General features: G+C 37.0%; 1 protein-coding gene across 1 annotated transcript; it reads left to right on the top strand.

Annotated features, from left to right (window-relative positions):
- Positions 1-3823: 3823 nt before the first annotated feature.
- GPRC5A (G protein-coupled receptor class C group 5 member A) lies at positions 3824-25782 on the top strand. The gene is made up of 4 exons (XM_051961284.1): positions 3824-3926; positions 18001-18938; positions 21076-21134; positions 21639-25782. Exons 2-4 carry the CDS (start codon positions 18020-18022, stop codon positions 21729-21731), a joined length of 1071 nt encoding a protein of 356 aa, XP_051817244.1. The 5' UTR covers positions 3824-3926; positions 18001-18019; the 3' UTR covers positions 21732-25782.
- The last annotated feature ends 657 nt before the right edge of the window (positions 25783-26439 follow it).

Below are 26439 nucleotides of genomic sequence, written 5' to 3'. Positions count from 1 at the left end.
AACAGTGTTAAATGACTTATCCAGGGTCACCCAGCTAGTGTCTGAGATTAGATTTGAATTCCTATCTTTCTGACTTTGGGCACTCTATCCACTGCAATCTTACTTTGTGCTATAGTTACTTTATACTGGCTACTTATAAACTTATTTATTATATTTAGAATGGTGATTTCCTTGATCTTTACATACTCCTATTATTCTTCTGATCACTAAATTAGTTGTTCTCAAGATTCTTTAGCTTTAGGGCCACTTTGACAAGTGAAAGACCATCCACTGGTACTTTTTTTCTCCTTATGTCTCTCTTCTTACTTCATCCTTTCTCCCTCCTGACTCTCCCCATATGTCTATCTACTTCTTTTTCTCTCTCCATCAGACTCTACTTCCTTTGATTAATTGAAAAGCAGGAGTGGGATAGGAAGAGGAAGGTTGAGCAAGAAGAAGAAAAGGGGGAAATAAGGAATTGGAGAAAGGAAGAGTAAATTATTCAGAAGAGGGGAATTCATTTTTGTACATGCACAAACAATGGAGCCATTGTCTCTAAAAAGCAACTGTTAAAATGTCACCTGGGAAAAGAACTGGAAGGGCTAGCCCTGAAAGTTTCCCATGATTTAAGTACACCGGGTTTATAGGATAAGCTAATTGTCACTTTGGGATGGGCTTACAGATTGCCACAATGGAATAGGAATCAGTGTAGATTAATGTCAATGAGCTTGGTGGAAAGCCAGTGAGTTTCTGTGAGCAGGGGCATGAGGGCACCAGTGAAAAACTCATGCTCACAATTTTGAATAGGGTTTGGCCCTAATGCTCCTGCTAAACCTAATTGTTTTATGTGTCATCCACTTGTGGTTTTTATGAGTTGAAAAAAGAGAGTCAATGACAAGAATGTGCTAGCTCCTGAGTCTTAGCACTGATATGAATTACATCTCTGATGTTTATTATCTGGGCAATCTTGGACAAATAGTTAAACTCTCCAAGTCCTAGTTTTTTATGCATAAAATAAATGGGCTAGGCTTAATGGATACTGATATTCCTTCAGACCTAGATCTAAGATGGCATGACATCTATATTTAAGTATAACACTCTTAGGCTAGGGGCAAGATAGAGTCTTGACGCGGGACTTGATTGGTATAGTAAAAAGAGAATCTTTATATCAATGTAGGTAGGTGATCATCTTCTCTGAAACTTAGGGTGTTGTAGAGCTGTCCTAGACACCTGCCCAATAATTTGCCCAGGAGGGACATGAACTCTTCTTCCTGGCTCTGAATACAATTCATTATGCTACCCTGCCTCTCACACTGAATTTTCAGACTACTAAAAATACAAAACCAAAACCAAACCCAGAATTTTTTTTCTTCCCACATGAACAATATATTGTCTGGCAATATTTCTCTGAATCCTATACTTGTGCTGTTGTTTTTGTGTATATGTGCTCAAATATTTGGCTTTATATTGTTATTGTTAAATTTAATATTAGAAAATTAAGCCCATTATCTTTTGGCTTTCAACTCTATTATTAATTAGGTTAATAATTGTGTCCCAACTTCATGCTTTTATAATTTTATTATATTATTGTTATATTATATATTGGATGGATGAATATATATATATATATATTATATTATATTATCAAATCATAGATTTGATAAACCTGCCATATATTCTTTTATCCAATATTTTAGGAAGGTGGGACAAAGTTGGTCAGAATAGTTCTGACCATTTGACTTCTATATCATCTAAGCTTGATAATGAACAGGTATTAGAGATAATGAAATGTTTACGTGCTAAAGGGCAGAGACATGTCCATGAACTGTTAGCCCTTTAATTTATATGAAATAATTTTCTGTGATAAGGACCAGTTTACCTAACTGAAATTGCTTATATGTTTTATTGGCCTATAATAGTCTAGCTCTGGAGGTAGCAGAAACAAGAAAGCTATTGTTGGAAGGGGTACTTTCTGTAAAATTAGAATGTAAGCTCCTTGAAGGGGCTGGCTTTCTTTTTGCTTGAATTTGTATTTAGTACCTGGCACATGGCAAGTATTTAATAAATACTTGTCCACTTTCCTGCCAAGAAGAGAGGTCCCAGGGATCCCAGATGATAAAGCTGCCAGCAGAGACATTGTTAGGTAACATAAAGACATCTCAGAAAGAGAAAGGACATAGAGATCTTGAAATCCCAGAGACAAATTGCCTTACATCTATGGGATCTCTATTAGGTGGATCACCATTAGTATATGTTAGTATGTACCTAATCCTCCGTTGATGTTGGGTATTTTCAGGCTTTGAGGGGAATGATGCCATCTTGTCAAAATATTTCTGCTTTGCGCTAAATGTTTCTACTGGAGGCTCAAGAAATTTAGTTTTTGAAGTAGTGACCCTTTCAAAGGTACTTGAAATTGGAATAGTACCAGTTCTTTGGGGGACTCAACCTGTGAGAACAAGTTATGGAGAGATATTGTGAAGGGGGGCTGCTGTACTTCAGAGACTTGTGATTTTCTTGGTGTAATGGTGTAAGTTAAAACCCTTCTACAATATGGTAGAAGTTATTTAGTCAAGTGGATCATGAATTGGGGGATTCTATTATTCACCACTCTCCCTAGCTGTCTCTAACCACTTCTGAATGAATCTAATTATACTATCGGGCAGGCCGCCCTCTTCACAAGGACTTGGTTTGAAACTTTGTCAAATGACTTGCTAAAATCTTGGCGTGCAGCAAGGACGGCATTATCCCGATTGTCAGTAACCCGGTTCCTTTTTATGCGTCAGTCCCGACAGTAAAATGGAAGCTCCTCAAGAGCAGCTACAGATTTTTGTTTGTTTCTTTGTTTGGATACCTGATTGTATAGAACACTTAAGTATCTGCCTGGTTGAATTGAATTGAAGAGTAATCGCAACATCTCACGGACGAGATTTCCCTTGTTCACTGCGGGTTCCAGAGCAGAAAGAGAAGCTAGCCGCTTGTTCTCATGCTCAGTATTCCTCTGGCTTCCATTCAAGTGCAGGTGGAAGGAGCGCTAGAGGGAAAGGATGGGACGGAGCAGAGGGAAAAGTAGGAGCCACCCACCTCTCCCGCACACGAGGGAGGAGTAAGCGCTCAGGGCCGAGGTTTTCAGTCTTTGAGCTTCCAGGACAGAAAGTTCAGCGGAAGCATGAATTCAAATTCTTTACTTCTCTCCCACCTAAAAGTGAGAAGTCCTTGCCGGGCCCCTGAATTTATAGGACTAACTAGATGCCCCCAGGTGCAGCTTTCCCTTTTATGATCAACAACTCTAAGTCTTTGAATCCCGGAACAGCAGGAGATGCTTGGCTGACAACTGGCGTGTTATGGTTACAAAGCATCTGCCCGGGACCAGATTCCCCGGGGTGGGTGAAAGCTCCGGCCAGGGGAAGGCTGCAGGGAGAGCTGTCCGGGCTGTTAACCGACTCCGTAGGGTGTTAACGATCTCTCTCCTTACTTAGTTATAGATGAACGGATTAGGAGAATTGCTCTCTCCAGACCTTACTTTTTCACCTCTTGCTCAGCGACGGGCCCTCAGAGGAAGAAAGCCAGCCTTAATGAATCGCGCTTGATTCAGCAGGGCTGGGAAAGAATAAGGTTCCATCCCCACCCTTTCGGGGGTGACTGTGCAGCTTACGTCAGGAAGTTTTGAGTTCATTCTCTGGCACCAGGACTTTATTTTCATAACAGCATGAAGTTCAGTGGAACTGGAGTAGGCGTGTCCTCGCCCCTCCACCTTTCCCCCACCCCTTAGCTCGGTCTTTCCCTCCCCTCCCCTCCCCGCCCTCTTCCGTCTTGAGTTGCATTTATAACTGTTCCTGGGGTCAAGTGAGGGATTGCTGCCCGAGAGCCCAAGGCTACAGACTAACGTTTCTGGAAGGAGCAGTCAAGTCCATTATCCCCAAATTTCAAGCCACTTCCCAAAGCCAAGGGTAAGTCAGGCCCACGAGGGCCAACACTATCCTGTAGCTTTTAACTCCAGCTTTTGGAGTTAAATAATAGTTTGGGGCTTGAGATACAGTCTCAGGATGCTAAGATGGGGACCGTGGAGGGACTGAAGTAAACGAGGGGAGAAAAACCTGTAATGCGATAGGTCTGACTGTGTGAAAAAAACTCTCAAAAGAATTTCTTTGGCTGATTTTACGTTTGATTCTTTTTTGGCTGGACTTTCAAGACTCAGAAGTAGAGTCAAAAACAAAAACGTAATTAGGGATTTTCTGGGACTCAGGTATGAAGTTCTGAGTGAGGAGAAAAGCTTGCAAGAAACCTATACTCTAACTTTGGTCAAGGTAGACGCAAACAATTGACAAGGTCATTTGGAGCCATTTTTTTCGTATTACAAACCCTTAGCTGCCTGGGAAGTGGAGAGTTTCTGGCTACGATCGAGGCGGGTAGAAAAATGATGGTTGTTCCCGGTGCCTTGTTTTCTTTGCGCTTAATTTTCTCTTTTTTCTTTTCCCAATAAGTTCTCCAGTAAGCTATAATCTTCACTGTGCTCAAGTGGAGAAGCAGTATTTTTCATCCTAGAAAAGTAAGACCTTAATTTCCTTTTTTCATTCTGATTCTCTGTAGTTGAAGTGATAAATTCCAGAGGGTACATATCCAACTGTGCTGATACAAATACTCTGATATAAAAGTGGACTATTGTACTTTGACTCATCTTTTAATCCCATTGGGTGGCAAAAGCCAAGACAATCTTTGCTTAGAGATCGCAATCAGGCTGGGGCTGGGGAGAAGAGAGCAAACAAATTTAGCTGTAGATAACATGTGTACACGTGTTCTTATAGTCCATGCCCCCCCTGCTCCTACTGTCTAAACAGTGATTACAATGAACTGTCTGGTAATGATTTGAAATACTCTGATTAGTTATCTTTTATGATTAATTAAAGTGAACCTAAAAGCATTCCTAAGGAAAAGTTCATGTTAAAGGGAAGTCTGTTTCATGTCAAAGGAATGGACTAGGTGACCTGTGGAAGTCTTGACTTCCAGTTTTGTGTTTTGATCAGGCTATCTTCCTCTGTAAAGTACTTGTATAAATCAATTACTGGGGTAGAACTTTTGAAAGCTTCAGATATAAGCTATCTGATATCAGATATAAGATAAGCTATAAGAGTGAGTACTAATTTGTTGAGGGGGATATTCTCATCACTGCAGATTCTCTTTCTAGGAGTGCTTAAGGGATTGAGGCCCATGGAAGGGAGTCAGAATAGATTCTACTTGGTAGAGGATTAGTTTACTGAAGCTATGAGAGCCGCACCCTCCAGGTGTATGTTGGCTGTAGCCTTCTGTGGTGGAGAGAGGTGAGGGACACTAGGTGGTACCTTGGTACAGAAAAGAGTCCCTCCCAAGGGTGTGTAAACCCACAGAGTTCTTTAGCACTCAAATAGGAGATCTGGCCAAGGAAGATTATAGCAGTTCAGTGTGGTTTAGTGCAGGGCTTCTTAAAACTTTTTTTCTACCTGCAATCCTTTATCAGCAGAATTTTTTTTTACATAACCCATGTATGTATGTATGTATGTATGTATGTATGTATGTATATTCACATGTAGAGAAGAGAGGCAGTTTCACAGTGCTGGGGAAGGTAGCTATAGGGTCCTCAAACTTTTAAACTAGCGGGACAGTTCACTGTCTCTCAGACTGTTGGAGGGCAGACTATAGTAAAAACAAAAAGTTTGTTTTGTGGGCCTTTAAATAAGGAAACTTCATAGCCCTGGGTGAGGGGGATAATCGTCCTCAGCTGCTGCATCTGGCCCATGGGCCATAGTTTGAGGACCCCTGTAACATTCTGGGAATGTACTAGCACTAGACACTAGGTACTTCACTGACCTCTTTCCTAATGTTTTCTAGTGTCCTAGTTTTTGGTCTTCTGATAATAAAGTCCATATTGGCTTATTTGAATTCTGATGAAGTTAGCAGTTACCTGGAGAGGTATATATATATATGCACACACACACACACATATATATATATATACATATATATATATTTGATAAGCATACAAATCAAAAATTTACTGATAATAAATCATAAGTTCATGACCCCCATAGTCAGGTATGAGACCCCCATGTGGGGTGGTGAACCACAGTTAAAGAAGCTGGGGTTTAGGAGAAAAGGAGAAAAAGCGCTGGTCTGTGTGTCAAGAAAGTAGCCTATAGTTCCTCTGCTAAATTGTGTTTTTGTTCAGTACTGTCTGAATCTGTGGATCATACTGTTCATGGCATTTTCTTGGCAAAGATACTAGAGTGGTGTTCCATTTCCTTCGCTGGTGGATGAAGGCAAACAGCCTAAATGACTTGCCCAGGATCACATAGCTAGTGTGTGTCTGAGGATGGATTTGAATTTGGGTCTTCCTGTCTCTGGGCCTAGCCTTCTATCAACTGGGCCATCTAATTAGACTGATTAGTTTTGTGATTTTGGGCAATTCACTAAGCCTCACTAGGCTTCATTTTTCCTCATCTAGAAAATGGAAGATTCAAAATGTGGAAAGTCAAACTGAGATCAAACCAGATTAAGATGTATTTAGGGACTGTTTAACAACAACAACAAAAAAATACAATGCAAAATAGATAATATTAATTTGTGGTTTTCTAAATCTCTCTGCATAGGGCAGAGATACCCTTCTATAGGATTAGATGAACTCTATGGATACTTTCATCTCTAATATTCAAATATGATAATTCTATTGTCACCTGTGGCCCAAGCAAAAGACTCTTAAAATAAAAAGGTCTTCAGATCTAAATTTATGCAGCCTGAATTTGATTCCAAGGTAAGTCAGACTTTCCCCCCTACTCTATCCTTCATTATATCCTCATTCCTGAATGGAGCTTCTGGGAAAATCTCTTTTTCACAAAACTTAAGTATGCTCAGATCTAGAGTCTACCCCTGAAGGGATTAAAAGCATCCCTTCTAGAAAAGTTACTCAATGGACAAAGTAGCAGATGGCAGATATAAGAAATCTATTTATTTTCTCTAACTCAAAAGAATTGCTTAAAGAAAAAAACTCATAAAGATGTTTAACATATTTTAAACACTTTGTGGAATTGTTGAATAAATATTTCATATTCACCTCAGATTTGTATTATCTTACTATGAATTTCCTGGCAAGTCAGGGCACAGTTTAAGATTTAGTCCTACTTCTGCAGAATTTTCCTGGTTACTTTTTTCTGGCAGTGATTTATCTTTGAAAAGGGGTACAGTTATAGGAATTTATTTCTCACTCTGCTTTCCCCAGGATGTTCACTGACTTATTTGTTCTTCAGTTTGAGGAATCCTATTTTGAGAATACAAGAAGATCCATTGCTTCCGTCTTCTAGGTAGGAAAGAAAAGTAGAGTGGTCTTTGAGTTCTAATTCTGGAATTTTGGCCTGATGGGCACTTACCTTGGAATTCACGTGCAGAGAAGAGAGGCAGTTTCACAGTGTTGGGTTAGGTAACTGTAGAATATACTAACACTAGACACTAGGTGCTTTTCTGATTTCTTTTCTAATGTTTTCTAGTGTCCTAATTTTTGCTCTTCTCATAATATAGTTCATCTTAGCTTATTTTTGTTCTGATGAGATTAGCAGTTATCTGGAGAGGTATTTGATCTTTTGGTGGCTTTTGCTGGATCATTTTCTCACAAATGATATATGAGGAAACTCAATCTTGTTGTTTTATTCAGACATTTTTTTCATTAATTACCTTTCTGGATTAACATATTTCAATTAATGTTTTATAGAGTGAATTCTTATAAGATTTTCTTTGGATGTGTGCATTTTTTGATTCTCAATTTCCATGGAGATGGTACCAATGTCTGGAGTAGGATTATGCCCAGAGGAATTCCACCCCTTTCTAAGAAGAAATGACACCTGGATATAATTTCAGAGATTGCTATGAATTCATAGGGTCCTGCACTTAAAAATGCTTTTACTCATTAGTAATTATAGGGACAACAATAAGTTAATCAATATTTACTGAGCATATACTAGGCTGAAAACAATGTATTCAACAAGAAAGAGAGCAGTCCTTTGTACAAAATAAGTACTTAAGAAATTTTTGATGAAATTTAAAATTAAATTTATAATACAAGAAACAACATTTAATTAAAAAGATAACATTGATATCATATCATAATACTTAAGTATTGGAAGAGGCAGAGATTATATAAACCGATCTCTTCTTATATAAATCAATTATTATATATCTTATTATATAAACCAGTCTATTCTTCAACACATAAATGGTCAAAGGCTATTTCTCAATATATCAATATCATATGTATACTCTTTTGCCTTGAAATATGTTCCTTTGGATAGTGAGAGAACTGAAGACTTTGTTGTCAAAGAACCAATTAAAGAAACTTGGGCTTAGTGGGAAGATCATTACTATCTTCAAGTATTTGGTTGACTGTCATGAATTAGAGGAAGAAGACGTTTTTATTCTTGAATGTAAGAGAATAGAAAACAGAGCTAAGCGTGGAAAATACATAGAAGTAATTTCAGGTTTGATGGAAGGAAAAGCATCTTAATAATTAGAGTTGTTCAAACAGAATGGCTTGCTTCTGTAGGTCATGGATTCCCTGTCACTGAGCTCTGCATATCTTGTAGAAAATTTGTTTTTTCAGATGTGGATGAAACCACATACACTCTGAAGTCATTGCTAATTTTCATATTCTATGATGAATTGGGAGAGCATGGTGTTAAAGGGGGCAACAATGTGTATATAGATCGAAATCTCCAAGTATGATGGCCGGGGGCTCTGTGGAAAGAAAGCCAGATACTGAAATTCTTGAGAAAAAAGAGAGACTACCACAAATAGGGTGTGAGTTGGGTGATATAGAGAGATAAACAGAATCTTAAGAAAGGAGAAGTTGCAGAAGATCTGAAAGCAACAATAAATAACAGAATGTTTATTCCTCTTCATGGGAGAAGGGGCACCAGGATGAAAGGTTACTGATGAGTCTGGAGTCTTCAGGAGGAAACAAGGTTTCTGAGTGTTTGTTCATGATTAGAACAGCATTCCAGAGAGCCTAATGGAAGAAGATTTTCCTTTAATAATATTTTATTTTTCCAATTACATTTAAAGATAGTTTTCAACATTCATTTTTGTAAGATTTATTACAATTTTTTTTCCTCCATTACCTCCTTCTCCCCAAAGCATTAAGGAATTTGACATAGGTTATACATGTATAATCAATTTAACATTTCCATATTAATCATATTGGGAAAGAAAAACCAGAAATAGAAGGGAAAAAAAACATAAGAAAGAAAAAACAAAACAAAAAAAGTGAAAATAGGATGTTCTGATCCCACATTCAGTCTCCATAGTTTTTTCTCTGGATACAGATGGCATTTTCCATCCCAAAACTATTAGAATTGTCTTGGATCACCACATTGCTGAGAAGAACTAAATCTATCATAGTTGATTATCACACAATCTTGCTGTTACTATGTGCAGTGTTCTCCTGGTTCTGCTCATTTAACTCAGTATCAATTTGTGGAAGTCTTTCCAGGATTTTTTGAAATTATTTCTTACAGACAATAATATTCTATTACATTCATAAACCATAACTTATCCAACTATTCCCCAGTTGATGGCCATCACTCAATTTCCAATTCCTTGCCATTACAAAAAGAGCTGCTACAGACATTTTTGTACCTGTGAGTCTTTTTTTCTTTTTTATGATCTCTTTGGGATAGAGACCCAGTAGTAGCAATGCTGGATGAAAGAGTATGCACAATTTTTATAGCCCTTTGGGCACAGTTCCAAATTGTTCTCCAGAATGTCACAACTCCACCAACAATGTGTTAATGTCCCAGTTTTGCCACTTCCTCTTCAACATTTATCATTATCATTTCCTGTCATCTTAGCCAAATTGATAGGTGTGAGGTGGTACCTCATAGTTGTTTTAATTTGCATTTCTCTAATCTATAGTGATTTAAAGCATTTTTATATGTCTGTAAATGGCTTTAATTTCTTCCTCTGAAAATTGTCTGTTCATATCCTTTGACCATTTCTCAACTGGGGAATGACTTGTATTTTTATAAATTTGACTCCGAGCTGGTATTTCAAATCAGGTTTCCTGATCTACTGTCCAGTACTTTTTCTTATCACAGGGGCCTTCTTCAATGATTCTTAATTTGCATTTTTATGCTAAAGCTAAGTAAGCATACTGAACCATTAAAAAAAGTCTGTTTTTTCTCTCAAAAATGTGTAAATATTTAAGATTCTGGGATGTGGAAAGGCACAAATTTGGAATAAGAAGAAACAGTTTGGAATTCTGTCTCTGTGCTATTCTATGAATTAATTGGGTGTTCACTTAATCTCTCTAACCTTTACTCCTGTCCTCTATATAACAAGACTTTAAGATGCCTTCCAATTCCAAATCCCATGTTGCTAAATTTTAATACATAAACCTCACAGTAATGTTAATGAGCACTTTTTGGAAAGAGGTATTTTGCCACATGTTGATAATGAAAGGTAGTTGAAAAAGCCATTTTTTACAGGAATGATTATTGTGATTATTGTTATTGTTTCAAATAATGCCTCAAAGACAATTAAGGGTCTGCCCCCCACCTCCATAGTGGAGAAGGGTACATCAGCACTGAGAGTAAATTGTTATTCCCTTACCTTCTAGAAAAAGAAAGTTTTTATTCTTTTTTTCCTGCTTAGTGGTTGTAAGGATCTATCTCACATCAACTTCAAAGAACAATCCCTCTTCTGTGGTACTCTTGACCAGTTGTTAAGACACTCAGACACTCATTGCAAATACCAAAGTGAAGGCAAGAGATGAAGGGCAAAAACATTAGGGGAGGAAGAGGTTCTATATGGTCTTCTAGGAAAATCTCTGTTATTCACATCAGTATTAGGTTCATTGGACAAAACCCTACTTTGTCTTAAGAGCTGCAAAATTTAGTTCTCCTTATTTACCTACCAATAATTAAAATTACCTGCCAAGAAACTGGAAACTGAGTGGATGTCCATCAATTGGAGAATGGCTGAATAAGTTATGGTATATGAATGTTATAGAATATTAAAGAAATGACCAACAGGATGAATACAGAGAGGCCTGGAGAGACTTACATGAACTGATGCTAAGTGAAATAAGCAGAACCAGGAGATCATTATACATGACAAAAACAAGACTATATGATAATCAATTCTGATGGATGTGGCTTTCTTCAATAATGAGATGATTCAAACCAGTTCCAATTGTTCAGTGATGAAGAAAGCCCATTTGCACCCACAGAGAGAACTGTGGGAACAGAGTGTGGAACACAACACAGCATCCTCACTCTCTCTGTTGTTATTTGCTTGCATTTTGTTTTCTTTCTGTTTTTCTTTTTTTTCCTTCTTGATCTGATTTTTCTTGTGCAGCAAGATAACTGTATAAATATGTATACATATATTGGATTTAACATGTATTTCAACATATTTAACATGTATTGGACTACCTGCCAGCTAGGGGAGAGGATGGGGAGAAGAAGGGGAAAATTTGGACAAAAGGTTTTGCAAGGGTCAATGTTGGAAAAATTACCCATGCACATGTTTTGTAAATAAAAAGCTTTAATTAAAAAATACATGAAGATATAATGAGAAAGAAAATAAAATTACCTCCAACAAACCAATTATTTTCATGGGAATGAATAAAAAGATTAGGGAAGGATTCTTCCTGCCAGACTCTAACTACTCTTAGAGATCAAGGAATGGGAGAAGTAAGTGTTGAAAATTGAGATGGAATTTTAAGCTGACACGGAATGTGATTCCACTTGCTCCCTAACTTGGACTTGGTTACTGGACCTGCCCACCTCTGACTACTGAACCCTAAATTCTCTTACAATCACTCAGCAGAGGGAGTATGTGGACAGATGATCAAGTTCATGAAAAACTGGAACTTGAAAAAAGGAGAGTTTTTTTTTTTTTTCAGGGAGATGTCTCCCATAGGTTATCAGGTAGAAGAAATTTATAATATGTTTTTCTTAATATGTAGTCTCTCAGAAAATATTTGAGTGAGTGAATGAATAAACAAATTAATGATAGGGGGATCCTGTTCCATTTACCTCTAACACTCACCAGAGGGAATTCTGTTTCCTCTTCCTCTTCTGCAATAGCAAAAGAAACTATTATACCAAGGATGTTCATTAAAGATGATTATATCTCTAGTATCTAGATGTCACCTCTGCTTTTTTCATTTATATCCTTCTTCCTTCTATTTCTCATTCTCTTGAGAAAACATCAGAACAAAATCTGGATCCTTTTTTGTCCTATTTCTTTTGACTGCTATACATGATGGAGTTACCTGAAAGAAATAAGGTCAATGAAGTCTAGCCAGTTAGACGTGTGTGTGTGTGTGTGTGTGTGTGTGTGTGTGTGTGTGTGTGTGTGTGTGTCAATATGGATAGTACATAGACATAGGAAGAGTAGTAGAAGTATATCGAGATCATAGGGTGTAGTCTATAGTGTGCTGAACCTGAAGTCAGGACACCTGGTTTTGACTTCTACTTCAGATACTTACCAGCTATATAATTACAGGCAAATTACTTATCTTGTTAATCTTAATTTCCTTTATCATATTACAAAATAGGTTTAAAAATGATTATCTTTCACAACTATTGTGAATAAAATACTTTGCAAACCTTAAAGTACTAAATAAATGTGCGTTATTATTATTATTCCTAAATTGTTCTGCCTACCATGAGCTTGAGTAAACTGGACAGTAAAGAGTGTCTGGGAGATACTTTGACTTCAGACTCCTTTTCTCTTTTACTTGTATGGTGTATAGATACTTAGTAAATGTTTGGAATCAGAAGACAGAGATTTCACAATTAGTATCCATCAGATATTTATTGTGCATGGTATTATGCCAAACCTGGGAAATATAAAAGCAAAATTAATCCCTGTCCTCAAGGAGCTTACATTCTTAATGTGGGCCATTGGCTTTGAAATGTGAAGCAGGTATTTTGTGATTGGGGATTAGAATTTAGGTTATATGTAAATAAAATATGCATAAATTTATGTACATGCATTTATAGACCAGTACATACATATGTGTATATATAGACACATCTATCCAAGTATATATGCATGTATACATATGTATATACATACCTATAAGTATATGTATGTGTGTGTATATATTTCTATGAATATATAGATAACTCTCTCTCTCTCTCTCTGCCTCTCTCTCTCTCTCTCTCTCTCTCTCTCTCTCTCTCTCTCTTCTCTCTCACTTGTTGCCCAGATTTAAAGCACAGATTGGGATTCAAATAATCTTGGGAGTTTATCACTCTTTTTCTTTCTTCCTCTAACATCAGAATTTACCTAATTCTATCTCAACTCAGGGTTTTCCTTGGGAATCAGTATTGCTTATAATGTCTATGTCTCCACAGTAAAATACAAGAAGCCTCAAATTCTGGACAAATACTCAGGATAGTCAAACATTTAATATAGGACAGGCTTTCTTGATCCAATAGAAAAAAAAAGCAACCAAAAAGACTTGTACTCAAGTCCATAAGTGAGACAGCCACCTTTCCTTGCCTCTTTGGTATATCCCATTTTCCCAAGGACCTATACACACACACACACACACACACACACACACACACACACTCCTATATATATATGTATGTATGTATGTATGTATATTTATATCCCTTTAGACTTAAGATACTACCTTACTTAGACATCTTTCAAATTCTTGGTCGCTAGAGAAATAAGCTACTCTATTCTCTAGAAAATTGCATTTCAGCCAGAGATCTTTTGGACTGAGATTACTACTAGTGGAAAAGCATTTTAATAGGGAAAACTTCCCCATTCCCCGCACCTGAACAATCTATTTAACTCCTGGTATCAGTGAAGGACAAGGTTCATCTCTGATTCCATATTTTGGCTTTGTTCCTGATATTTCTTAATTTAAACCTCCATTTGTTCCAGGATTTGGTCCTTTCTAGGAGCTCCCCTTTCCTCACTATCTCAAGTACTTTGCTGATAGAGCTTCTTTTAGACTGTAAGCTCTTTGAAGACAGGAACAATTTTTCTTTTTGCTTGTATATGTACCCAGAATGCTTAGCCCAGTTTTTGGAACATAGTGAAAGCTTAACAAATATGTGTTGCCTACCTAACTGGCGTTCTTTTCTATCTATAAATTCTTGTTTCCCTGATCTCTTTTCCACTCGGGTCCTTTTAACAATATAGATATAGATTCTTAATGCTTTTCTTTAGCCATTTGCCTACTACTCCCCCTTCCCTCACTTTATTTTGAATAGCACAGGACTTCCTGGTTGAGGGCATGCTGTTGTTATGCTGGTGGAAGAAGGGAGGGATTGTTTATGATATAAATTACAGAATCTTAGGATAGGAAGGAGCCTTTGACGTCATATAGTCCAATTCATACCCGAATGAGCATCCCCTCCAAACTATTTCCAGTAAGAGTGTTGGAAACTAAGGAATTGGAGAATGTTTTTCCTGGGCCAACTATTTGCTCCTGGAAAAAGATTTTATCCTTTGATGATTAGAAATGTGATTTCAGAATCACATAAATGTTAATGCTATTGGTTTATAGCCAGAACTTCCTCCTCACAACAATTACTTTCAACAGTAAACAGGAAAAAAAAGTTAGAAGTCTGAAAGTTTATTCATGTGACAATGTATTGTGTAGGTAGGAATTAGAAACAGGATTCTGTTATTTAAAATTAAAACAATACTGACAAGAAAATATAGACACTTTAATAAAAGAAATGCCAAAAGAATAAGATATGAGTAGCTAGCTAAGATAAGTTATCATAACTCATGGTACTCTGTAGAGAAGCCATTCTGCCTGAAATGAAGTCTAGCTGCTTTATAGTATGTTACTTTGCATATAGTGGAGACTTAATAAATGTTTGTTGAATTAAATTTGATTTTAAGCTGCCCATGGAGCTTTGTAGTCATATCTATGATAGGTCCATTATGAGCCATTATATTATTCATGTTTTCCAGAACAACTGTACTGCTCTCCTAAAGTTTTCCCAATATAACCATTCACTGTTGTCCTTAATCTGCTAGGATTTTGGCATCATTGGCAGTGGGAAGCTAGGAAAGAATGAAAATAATTTCTTGGGAGATAGGCTTAAAAAAAAGCAGAACTCTGACTCATATAGCCTGACTCAGATGAGGGAAATAAGGCTTGTGTAATTGGATTGATGTACTCTTTCTTGATTATCCCTTGGTGGATTTTGCTACCTCCTCTCTTGATGACAGATTGAAGGTGGAGCCTTGAGACTCTTACTTTACTTGTTTTTATTTTTATTTTTTTTGAAAAAGAGAATGAGGGGCAGCTGGGGGCACAGTGGATAGGACACTGGCTTTAGAGTCAGGAGGATCTGACCTCAGACACTTATTAGCTGTGTGAACCAATGGCAAATCATGTAACCTTCATTGCCTCAAAAAAAGAGAATGATCTTTGAACTAGAAAAGATAGAATAAAAAGAAATGACCTATACAGATAGCTGGTAATAAATTTGTAGAGAATAAGAGAGTTTTTAGCTGCTCTTAAAGAATTTAGTCACTAGACTCAGATTAATAATATCCTAGGGTACTGAAAGGTTTGGCAGATGTGATTGTTGAACCATTATTATTAGAGATTTTTGAATGATTAAAGAGGTATCATTGGATTACAGATAAGTAAGGAACGATGGGAAAAACAGTGAATTTATAGACAAAGGGCCTGGATTTAAATTTACCTTTATAAACTTTAATGTTTTCATCTATAAAAAGAGATATTTGGACTAGATGGTCTATAGAGTTCCTTTCAGCTCTACATCTATGATCACATGATACCAGTTTTTTTTTTTTTTAATGGAAGAGAATGGAATCTGGAATCCCTGGAAAAAATATAGAAGGTACTATTAAAAGGATGGTTAATGAACACCTAAGAAAAGAAAACTGTAATTACAAAAGCCAGAAAATCTTCATTAATTTCCTTAATAGACTAACGTCATTTCCTTTTTTGATAATATTATTTTATAGGTAGGTAAGAAGATTATTTATAGATACTATTTATCTAGATTTTAGTATTTGACAGAGTCTTACTTGCTCTTCTTATGAAGAAAAAAGACAGTTGTGGCTAAGCATTAGTATATTTAGGTTAATTCAGAACAGGTTGAATGGTCAGAACCAAAGAACATTCATGTTTTGATGTTGACTTGGAAGGTCTCTAGTGGAGTTCCATAAGATTCTGTGATTAATTTTATGTTATTTATGATTTTTCTCAGTGACTTGCATAAAAGAACAGAGGGAAATGTTTACCAAATTTGCAGATGACACAAAGCTGAAGGGAGACCTAACACATCGATTGTGACAGGATTCAATCAGGATTCAAAAAGATCTTGACAGGGCAAGATTTTGGGCTGAATGATGAGAAAATTTGATTAGGAAAAATGTAAAGTCATAAAACAAAGACCTTATCAATATAAGAGTTAGGATATGTGGTTAGTCTATAGTTTGTTTGAAGAAATCTGAGTATTTTAGTAGACTGCATGCTCCATATCAGATAATAGAATCTCCAAAGGCTAATCCATAGTTTTTAGGACTACATAGACTATATTGTTGAGAGCATTTTTGGTAAAATCCCGTCTAGCTCTGGGGTGTTCCCTTTTAAGAAGGATGTTGATAATCTGTAGCCTGTCTAGAAAGAGGGGAAGGCAAAGAAAGCACTAATCTCAAGCAGTGGGAGGATGGCAAATGAAGGATGGTCTTCGAGGCTCAGATATGAATTATTGTTGGCTGATGTAAAGATGTTTCAGCAAAGATAAAGAAAGCATCAATTCCAAGCAATGCCAAGTAATGGCAAATATCTAAAATATGAACTATGGCCTCATAGTAGGTGTCTAGAGGTGGAAAAATGAAAATCAATTAGTTGTTTCTTTCATTGTTTTCTGAAGACAATAACAACCCAAAATATTTGCTGAATTAAATGTACCAGTAAATTTATTAATCAAATTGTTTTCCTGTTATTTAGAGAACATGTTTCTGAAAATATCTTCGTAATTTTCGATTTGATCCATATTAATGGTGATTGTTTTAAAGCAAAGTTGTGTAAAGCATGAAGACATAATAAAATCAACACCAGACTTAACACTTTTAAAACAGTTAGAGATGTGGGTAGACCTTGCTTTTTTGGTTGGGCATCTGTGATTTCTTCTTTCCCAGTGAAGATACTCCTTTAAGTCCCAACTAACACCTTATCTTTTATTGGAAGCCTTCTCCAGGCCCTCTTAATTCTAGTGCCTTCACACTATTATTTCCTATTTACCTTATATATAATTTCCTTTATATGTATTTGTTTGTATGTTGTCTTTCTCATTGAACAATGCTTAGAACACTGCCCAATTACATAGTAGGTGCTTAATAAATGTTTATTAATTGACTGACTGATGCTCCTTCTGTCAATATGGATCATCACTTATTCTGTTATTTGTAGTCTTAAAGTGTTGCCTGGAGGTACCAAGAGATTAAAAGACTAGATCAGGATCACATTGCCAGTTAAAATCCAAGACAGAACTCGAACCCAGTTCTTCCTGAATCTAATTTCTGTTTTCTATTCACCCTGTCTGACTGCTTCTTATAGGCAAACAAAAGTAGCTGAAAAGGTAGTTAGATGACTTCTTTTGATCCCAGTCTATTTCCTGGCATATCAATGACTTCTCACGTCTTTTCTGATGCACCGGGTGATTGCTGGGATAATGATTCATGATATTAAACTTTGGAACCAAAGGGATTAAAGAATGAGTCCTTTGATTTTAGGGCAGCATCTTATGTATAATTTATGTATATGTGTATGCATATCTATAAATATACATACATATTTAATTAAGTGAATTTTTATAAATATGAGGTTTACTTTAAAAGATCTGTCCAAATTATTATCAGAGAGAGAACGTCTCTATTCTTTCTATCACCCTCGTATATTTAACTGGGTCTTCTGTAACTAAAGATTGAACCTATTAATGTTTACTTCTTTTTTTTTTTTTTCCTTTTTCTACTGTTTAGGACTACTGTTTCAATCATCATGACTTCTGCTTCACAGAAATGCAAATTCACTTCAGAATCCATATACTATAACCTCTGTGACACGGACAAGCCTTGGGGGATTGTGCTAGAGACACTTGCAGCAGCTGGAGTTGTGACCTCGATTGCCTTCATGTTGTCTCTTTTTATTCTCATCTGCAAGGTCCAGGACTCCAGTCGCAGAAAAGTCCTTCCCACCCAGTTTCTCTTTCTCTTAGGTGTGTTGGGTGTCTTTGGTCTTACCTTTGCTTTCATCATCAAGCTCAGTGACACGACTGGTCCCACTCGATTCTTTCTCTTTGGAGTGCTCTTTGCCCTCTGCTTCTCTTGTTTATTAGCACATACATTCACCTTGGCCAAGTTGGTCCGAGGGAAGAAGCCCCTCTCATTACTGATGATTCTAGGCTTGGCTTTGGGCTTCAGCTTGGTTCAGGACGTCATTGCTGTTGAGTACATTGTCATCACCATGAACAGGACCAATACTTCTGTTTTTGCTGAAATGCCAAGGGTCCAACGCAACGAAGATTTTGTGATGTTGCTGATCTATGTCCTCTTTTTGATGGCTTTCACCTTCATCATGTCTTTATCCACCTTCTGCGGTTCCTTTTCCGGTTGGAAGCGACATGGTGCACACATCTACATGACTATGCTTTTCTCCATCGCCATCTGGGTAGCCTGGATTACTTTGCTTTTACATGAAGCCTTTGACTCAATTTGGGATGATACCATCCTCAGCACTGCCTTGGTTGCCAACGGTTGGGTCTTCCTTTTAATGTACATTTTGCCTGAGTTTATCCTCCTCACCAAGCAACGTAACCCGAGAGATTATCCTGTGGAAGACAACCTTTGTAAACCTCAATTCATGAAACAGAGCTATGGCATGGAGAACAGAGCCTACTTGCAAGAGGAAATTACTCAAGGTAATGTGTGGAAATTCACTTACACAGGGAGTGGGAAAAGATGAATAGAATTTGGAAACTATAGTGTCATATAGTATAACTCTCATTTTGTAGATAAGGGAAACTAGGCATAGAAAATTCAAATGACTTGTCTAAAGTCACAAAGATAGTAAATAAAAAAGAAGAGGTATTTTGACTCTTAATTCAGTATTCTTTCCATGGTACCATAGTTACCTGTCAAATATAATTCTCAATATTTAAATGACTCTGCATTTTATAGCCCTTTAACAAATGACCTCATAGAACATTTACTAAAGAGTTGTGGAGTAAAGAAAGCAAGTATATCATCCCAATTTAATAGATATAATTTAAAAAAGTTCATAGCTGTGTAGTATTTTTTAGCTTATTGCCATCTATTATCATATTACTTCACCCCATTCATGACAGAGGGGAAAAAATCTTATTTCATCCTTGTAACAATTCTGTGAGGTATTAGTAAAAACACAGGTTGTTCAAATAACTAATCAAGGACACATGGCTGGTAACTGGAATTAGAATCTAAATTTTGTCAGTAGGTAGGGGCAGCCAGGTGGCACAGTGGATACAGTGACGAGCTGAAGTCAAGAAGATCCATCTTCCTGAGTTCAGATTTTACCTCAGACATTTACTAGCTGTGTGATCCTGGGCAAGTTATTTAACTGCCTCAGTGTTCTGTAAAATGGAATGGAAAAGGAAATAGCAAACCACTTCAGTGTCCTTGCTAAGAAAACTCCTCAAAAAGGTTCATGACTGAAACAACAACAAAAAGATGGAATTCAATCACTGAACTTTTGGGAGAAAGATGATATACTAATAGAAATTTGCCTGCATCTGGGGCTTGCCCTTGACAGCAGTAAAGTTTTGGGATATCCTTGGTGTGAAGGACAATTTTACCTAACCAGACCAGTAGATGGTTTGGGGACTAGAGGTTAAGACCTTTCAGGGCAGACTAGTTGGATCTGTTCTCAGTCACCAGTGAGTCTGCCCTCCATAATGTCACAGCTCTGAGAAACAATCCCTCCTGGATTATTTCTTAGGATTATTGTGGTTCCCTGACAATCACTTGGAAGGATGATGAGACAAAGGCAATGAGGAAAAGGGTGTGTGTGCAAGGAGAGGTTTTTGGAGGAGGGGGAGGAAGTCTTTCTTAAATTCTCACTCTTTTTAAAATTCTCACTCTTTTCTGTCTCCAGATGTTCACAAGCAGGTAAATTTTGGTGAATGGCTTAAAATTTTAACTGAAATGCTACCTACTATGTGACAGGGTACATAGTACAGTATTTCCAATGCCATAACTTTCCCCAGCTTTAAAAGCTCTGTTCGCTCCATTATACATAGAATAGGGTTTTTATTAAAAAAAATTCAAAAAGATTATTTTACCCTTATTTTTTCTATTTAAATTTATGTTATGTTTAATTTGTGGAATAAAATAAGCATTTCCAAAACATAGTATAATAAAAAGATGAATGCACATGAAATTGCAAAATCTACAACTTGCTATTCTTTTTAAATAGACAGCAAAGTTAACACAAAAATTTCTTTTTTTTTCTTTATTCTCATTTCCCCTGCCCTAGAGATGGCCACCATTAGACACAAATATATATATTCTTTGCATGCTTCTGTTAATCTAGGAAAGTAAAAACGGGTAAAACCAGGAGTGGAATTCACCCACAGAACCCTTTTGGGACTCTGAAGATTATAGCAATAATAATAGTGATGATGATGATAAGTAATATTTATGTAGTGCTTACTATGTTCTAGGCATTGTGATAAATGCTTTACAAATGTTATCTCATTTGATCCCCACAATAACTCTAAAAGGTAGGTGTTATTATTATCCCCATTTTACAGAGAAGAAAACTGAAGCAAACATATAAAAATGACTTGGCCAGGATCACACAGCTAGCTACTCTTTTAAAGTCAGAACTTCCTCTACTGAGTCCCAGAGTTCTAGATACCTATCACTAGAAATATTCAAAGATTTTGGGAAAGTATTTTTGGAGACTTCCTTGGAGGAGGGGCAATGCTAAGATTATAGGACATCTTTGATTTACTTCTCTAGCACATGATGTTATATGATATAGAAATATGATTTTTTTTTCCTTTTTGTCTCTTTAAGGTCCTGAAAGTCCTGGCAGCACCCTCTATGCTCCATACTCTACGCATTTTCAGTTGCAGGTAAATTGTTCCCTTTCCTTTCTTCCCCTATAGCATTGGGCATCAGAACTATCTCTTATGTTAATTAGGACTCTGGACCCAAAAGTATAGATTCAATTCTTGTTTCAGTCAGGATATCCTGGAAGAGACTGTGATTGAAGGAAAAATTAGGCAAAAGGGAGCCCCAGAGTATAGTTCTACATATGCTTTTTTCAATAAAATCTGGGCTAAGTTTTCTAAAAATAAAAATGATATAACACCTACTATGTTCAGGTGTTTCACAATTATGGTCTTATTTGATTCTCACAACAACTCTGAGAGGTAAGTGCTAATATACTCCCATTTTACAGATGAGAAAACTGAGGCCAACAGAAATTAAATGTTTTTCCTAGGATCACACAGCTAGTAAATGCCAGATTTTCCTGACTCTAGGCCTAGTACTCTAATCACTATACCTCCTAGCAGTCTCAGTTTAATGACATCATTGTGACTAGTTTAATGTTAACATTATTTCTTTTTTTTCAGAGTCGGGATTCTCAAAAGGATTTCTCAATTCCACGACCCCAAACCCGATCAAGCCCCTATGATAATTATGGTGGAAGGAAAGAAGGCAATTAATGTCACCATGCCAAATGAGAAGATAAAAACAAAACAGCAGCAGAAACAGCTGAAGGGTTTACAAAGAAATGGGATAAGCCCCCAATATGCCAAAGAAACTGACTAACAGTGGGGATTGTGGGAAAATCTCCCTGTCTCCTAGCCTGAACTTTCTCCCAATTCTTGGAAAGAAGGGGGTAAACCAGGCTGATGTTCTGGTCAATGTTGTATATTTCTTTCCCTGGTCCCCACCCCAAAGTATTTTCTTTCACAAGTAGTTTTTGTCAACTCAGGATTAAAATGTCCAGCTAGGTGAGGGAGGTCCCCATTTCAGTATATGTGTGATGTCCAATTTGGTCATTCTGAATGCATATTTTTGGTTCATTGAGCTTTATAAATTCAACTCATTCTTCTCAGGCAGATTGCCTAACTGTTTTTGTGGTGATCCATGGTCTTTGTGAAAGAACAGGATCAAAAAACTGAGACTAAACCACAAAGAACCAAAACCAGCCATCCCAATTCATTCCTGCCTTAATTTACCCTGCCACTCCCTCAACCAACTCCCTTACATTTTTCTTTCTCTAAGGGCACAATGGACTTCCCCTGCCACTCTAGATTTAGCAATCGCCACAGACCTGCCCAATATACCGACCTCTTCTTTTCCTTGGCATTATTTCAAAGGCCAAACCCTCCATTTGTTTTCCACTAAATTCCAAGTCTAAATTTTATCTGGAATTCCCCTTCCAGATGTCTTTTGCTTGAATAAGTCTGATGCTCTTTTCTCAGAAGAATTTGCTCTGTTTTGGAAGCAAAGCTGAGGCACTGATTCTCATTCCTAAAACCTAATTGCGCATCCTCTGTAAATAGTCTAATATTGCCTTTAACCCTCCCAGTTCAGTACATATGTGGTTAGTGTTTACTAATGTAGGTAGACTTTCATTATATATAATAAGTTATTGATCATTTATCAAATGGAACGAATAATAAAAAGTGAGTTAGTAACAGAAGTCATTTATTCTCCACCCCTTCCATGATTAGACCAAGTTGTGAGGATTATCTATTTTGGAAGCTAAAACAAGCTCTTGATCAACTTTGGGCAAGAACTTGATGAAGTGAAGCTCTTTCCCGATGGATCTGAACTCAGCAGAGAGAAGCTGCATCTTCCTTTCTTCTCTCCACATTTGGGACATGAGTGTCTTCCCCAGTGAAGTGATCAGAATGCTTCTTTCTAGGAAAGTGGGTAGCCAGTTTGTATAAAGCTAGAAAAGTCATTGGATTGTCATGCTTTTTAGGGAATAAGAGCTAAACTCTAGCCTAAGCCATATGGAGTTCTTCTACCAATGTACAGGTTTAATATTTCTGGCTGAAAGGGATGGGGAGAAGAGAGATTAGGGCTGGGTAGTATACTGTTTAGTACTATTTTAGGTTCTATTGGTCCTTTATCATCCTCTTACAAGAAGGATTATTTATGTCTAGATGTGTATGCAGGGGTTATCAGTAGACCATTGTTTTTAATAATTCTAATGTAGCAAGTATTCTATGAGAACAATATCCCAAAGCCAGGTTGGTTATATCTCCCCATCAACTTTCTAGAGTTACCCCTTTCTCTAATGCCATTGACTTGAGTTTCTACTAGTTATTTTCCTATTCTTGGTTATCAGTGTTAAATAGTCAATTTGTATTTGACTATTTAATATAAATTAGCTTCTAGAAAGGAATATTTATTTTGAAGATATAGCAAGTACAAAAGTACAAATATTTGCCTCTATATTTTGTGGACATATTCTCTCTTATATCACCTTGATCTCTGAAAAGAAAGGGCTCAAAATTAGCAATTTCTGTATAGCACCACTCCTACCAAGTTCATGTTCAGAGGTGGCAATTCAAATGCTGATATGATAGGCTGAATTTCTAAAGAACTCATTTCTTGTGATATTAATGCTGGGCAGGCTGCAAAACCCAAAACTGATTCGAATTCCTGGATTTACATATTCCTGGACTCCCTAGATTCCCAGATGCTTGTTCTCCTGACCTTTTAAAACTCAGAAGGTTACGATATCCAGATTCATCTCCTTTACTAAAATGAAAAATAAAATAATGAAACAGGCAAGATATTGATGTCTATATTCACAGAGACTCCCAAGGCTCTTGAGTCAGGGTCCTAAGCCATATCCATCAGAGTTTGAGGGAATTGGTGGTCAAGTTTGTGGTGGTAGTTTGATTTACGTGGCTCATGCTACATCAGGGTTTCATGATGCTTCTGCTAGGCTGGTTTGTCTACTCTGGGGATAACAGTAAGTAGGGATGTTTTACTTCCTTTCCACAGGAGTTATTTGCTTGGATGATAAAGCTATGAGAACTGGTTTGGAAGCAAGATTGATGGTTTGTACTATATATCTCTGATTGGCTATGATGACAAGAAAAGATAATGATGAATGTTGGAGGGGAAGTGGGAAAACTGGGACATAATGCTTCTTGGTAGAGTTGTGAAGTGATCCAACATTCTGGAGAGCAATATGGAACTCTGCCTAAAGGATTATAAAACTGCATACCCTTTGGTCCAACAGTGTCTCTACTGGGTCTGTATCCTAGTAGATCATAAAGAGATCATGAAAAAGGGAAAAGGACCCACATGTGCAAAAAATGTTTGTGGCAGCCCTCTTTGTAGTGGCAAGAAACTGGAAACTGAGTGGATGCCCATCAATTGGAGAATGGCTGAATAAGTTATGGTATATGAATATTATGGAATATTATTGTTCTGTGATTTCAGAAAGGATTGAAGAGACTTACATGTGCTGATGCTAAGAGAAACGAGTAGAACCAAGAGGACATTGTACACAGCAACAACGAGATTATATCGATCTTCATATAATCCATATAATCCAATGTGATGGACATGGCTCTTTTCAATAATGAGATGATTCAGGCCAATTCCAATGGTCTTGTGAAGAAGTGAGCCATCTGCACCCATAGAGAAACTGTGGGAACTGAATATGGATCACAACATAGTATTTTCACTTTTTTGCTACTGTTTGTTTGCATTTTGTTTCTCATTTCTTTTCTTTTTGATCTGATTTTTCTTGTGCAGTATGGTATTTGTGGAAATATGTATAGAAGAATTGCACATGTTTAACATATATTGGATTACTTGCTGTCTAAGGGAGGGAGTGGGGGGAAGAGTGGAGAAAAACTTTGGAATACACCTTTGGAATGCAAGGGTGAATTTTGAAAACTATGCATGTGTTTTGAAAATAAAAAGCTTTATAAAAAATAAAATTAAAAAAACAGCATTAAACCAAGGGAAAAGAAAAAAAAAGACTTATGGTCTGGGGGAGGGATAAACTGCTACTCCCAAAGTTTATATATCCCACAGTGGGATTATTTGTTTAATTTTCACAGGTTCAATTAATTACCTCTTCCCTTATCCATCTCTCGGACACAATATCACCCCAGAAGCTGCTGAGAAGCCTATCCACCTAGGTTGTATTTTTGTTTGTTAGATTTTAAAACCATCCAAATGTGTTAGAAAGTCACAATCTAAAACCTTTTTTTCTTCCAGATTGCCCTTAAAAGAACTATAATAATGCAGGTGGGTAGGAGTAGTTGGGACATATAACACTGTTTTAATAAATTCATTCTAATGTAGCAAGTATTCTATGGGAACAATATCCCAGAACCAGACTGATTATGTCTCCCCATTTAGTTTCTAGGGCTACCCCTTTCTCCAATGCTATTAGCTCAAGTTTCCATTAGTTATTTTTCTACTTCAGACCACCAGCAACTAATTTGGATAAACCGTGAGAGCTATGGCACTGGTTGTGGCCCCTAGCCATCTTCAGCTCTTAACCTTAAGTTTAGCCCTTCCTGGTGCTTTGCAAGCTACCTTGGTGGTTGCAATTATAAAAGGATTGACATGGGTATGAGGAAGATTGGTGTGCCAACAATTTTATTGTCCCAAATGTTGTTATAGAATAAACTGTCTACAACTCTTGACTGTGAATGTTGCATGTCATCTTCCTTATTTGTATGTTAGATGATTTAAAACATCAATTATTAAAGGAGTTTAATTGGATTTTTATGGTTTACAAATTCCTTTTGCATTAAATAGATAAATAAATGATCCTTGAGTTTGTAATAAACCAGATTTAGGCTTGTCTCACAATGGGTGCTGTGGGTGGGAACCTGGATGAGGATGATGATTTTTTAAGCTGTTACTCGAGGAGCTGATTTTAGCATATCTTGCATGCATTCAAATTGGTTTTAAACTTACTTATAGGTAGTGAATATCTCTTTTGGTTTTGAGAGGTCAGATGGAGACTTTCATCATCCTGGCTTTCTTCTTGCCTACCTAATTAACTATTAGAAATAAATTTGAGTCTCTAATGTGGCCCTCATGGAATCTTTTCTTCTGATATCACACATTTTGGCCTAATTTCTTCTTCCTTAGAATGAATTTCCCAAGTCCACCTGTTCCCTCACTGACCATCCCCTTCATCACCATCTAGACAATTTTTCTTTTCAATGAAGAGTCCTTTTAGTGGAGGATTTCTGAAACTAAGGGCTTGTCACATGGATTTTGGTGTGGAAGAAATCTCTGTCATATGTGAGCTTTTGTCCAGCTTGAGTGCCACCAGAGCAGTAATGGCCTTAACCTTCTGGTGCTCTCACAGGAATCTCAGAAGAAAGTGGGTAGGGTTGTGAGATCTTTCATTCCGGAAACTTTAGGAAA

The sequence above is a fragment of the Antechinus flavipes genome, chromosome 5, assembly GCF_016432865.1.
Source record: "Antechinus flavipes isolate AdamAnt ecotype Samford, QLD, Australia chromosome 5, AdamAnt_v2, whole genome shotgun sequence".
In the NCBI taxonomy this organism is placed as follows: domain Eukaryota; kingdom Metazoa; phylum Chordata; class Mammalia; order Dasyuromorphia; family Dasyuridae; genus Antechinus; species Antechinus flavipes.
Note: the sequence above shows the minus strand (reverse complement) of the source record. Positions and strands in the feature narration are given on the sequence as shown.

Excerpts from the sequence above, each read along its gene's own strand:
- GPRC5A (XM_051961284.1), top strand. The coding sequence starts at position 18,020 with ATGACTTCTGCTTCACAGAAATGCAAATTCACTTCAGAATCCATATAC. Across the intron at positions 18,939-21,075 it reads GCAAGAGGAAATTACTCAAG|GTCCTGAAAGTCCTGGCAGC; the intron begins GTAATGTGTGGA and ends TGTCTCTTTAAG. Across the intron at positions 21,135-21,638 it reads CTACGCATTTTCAGTTGCAG|AGTCGGGATTCTCAAAAGGA; the intron begins GTAAATTGTTCC and ends CTTTTTTTTCAG.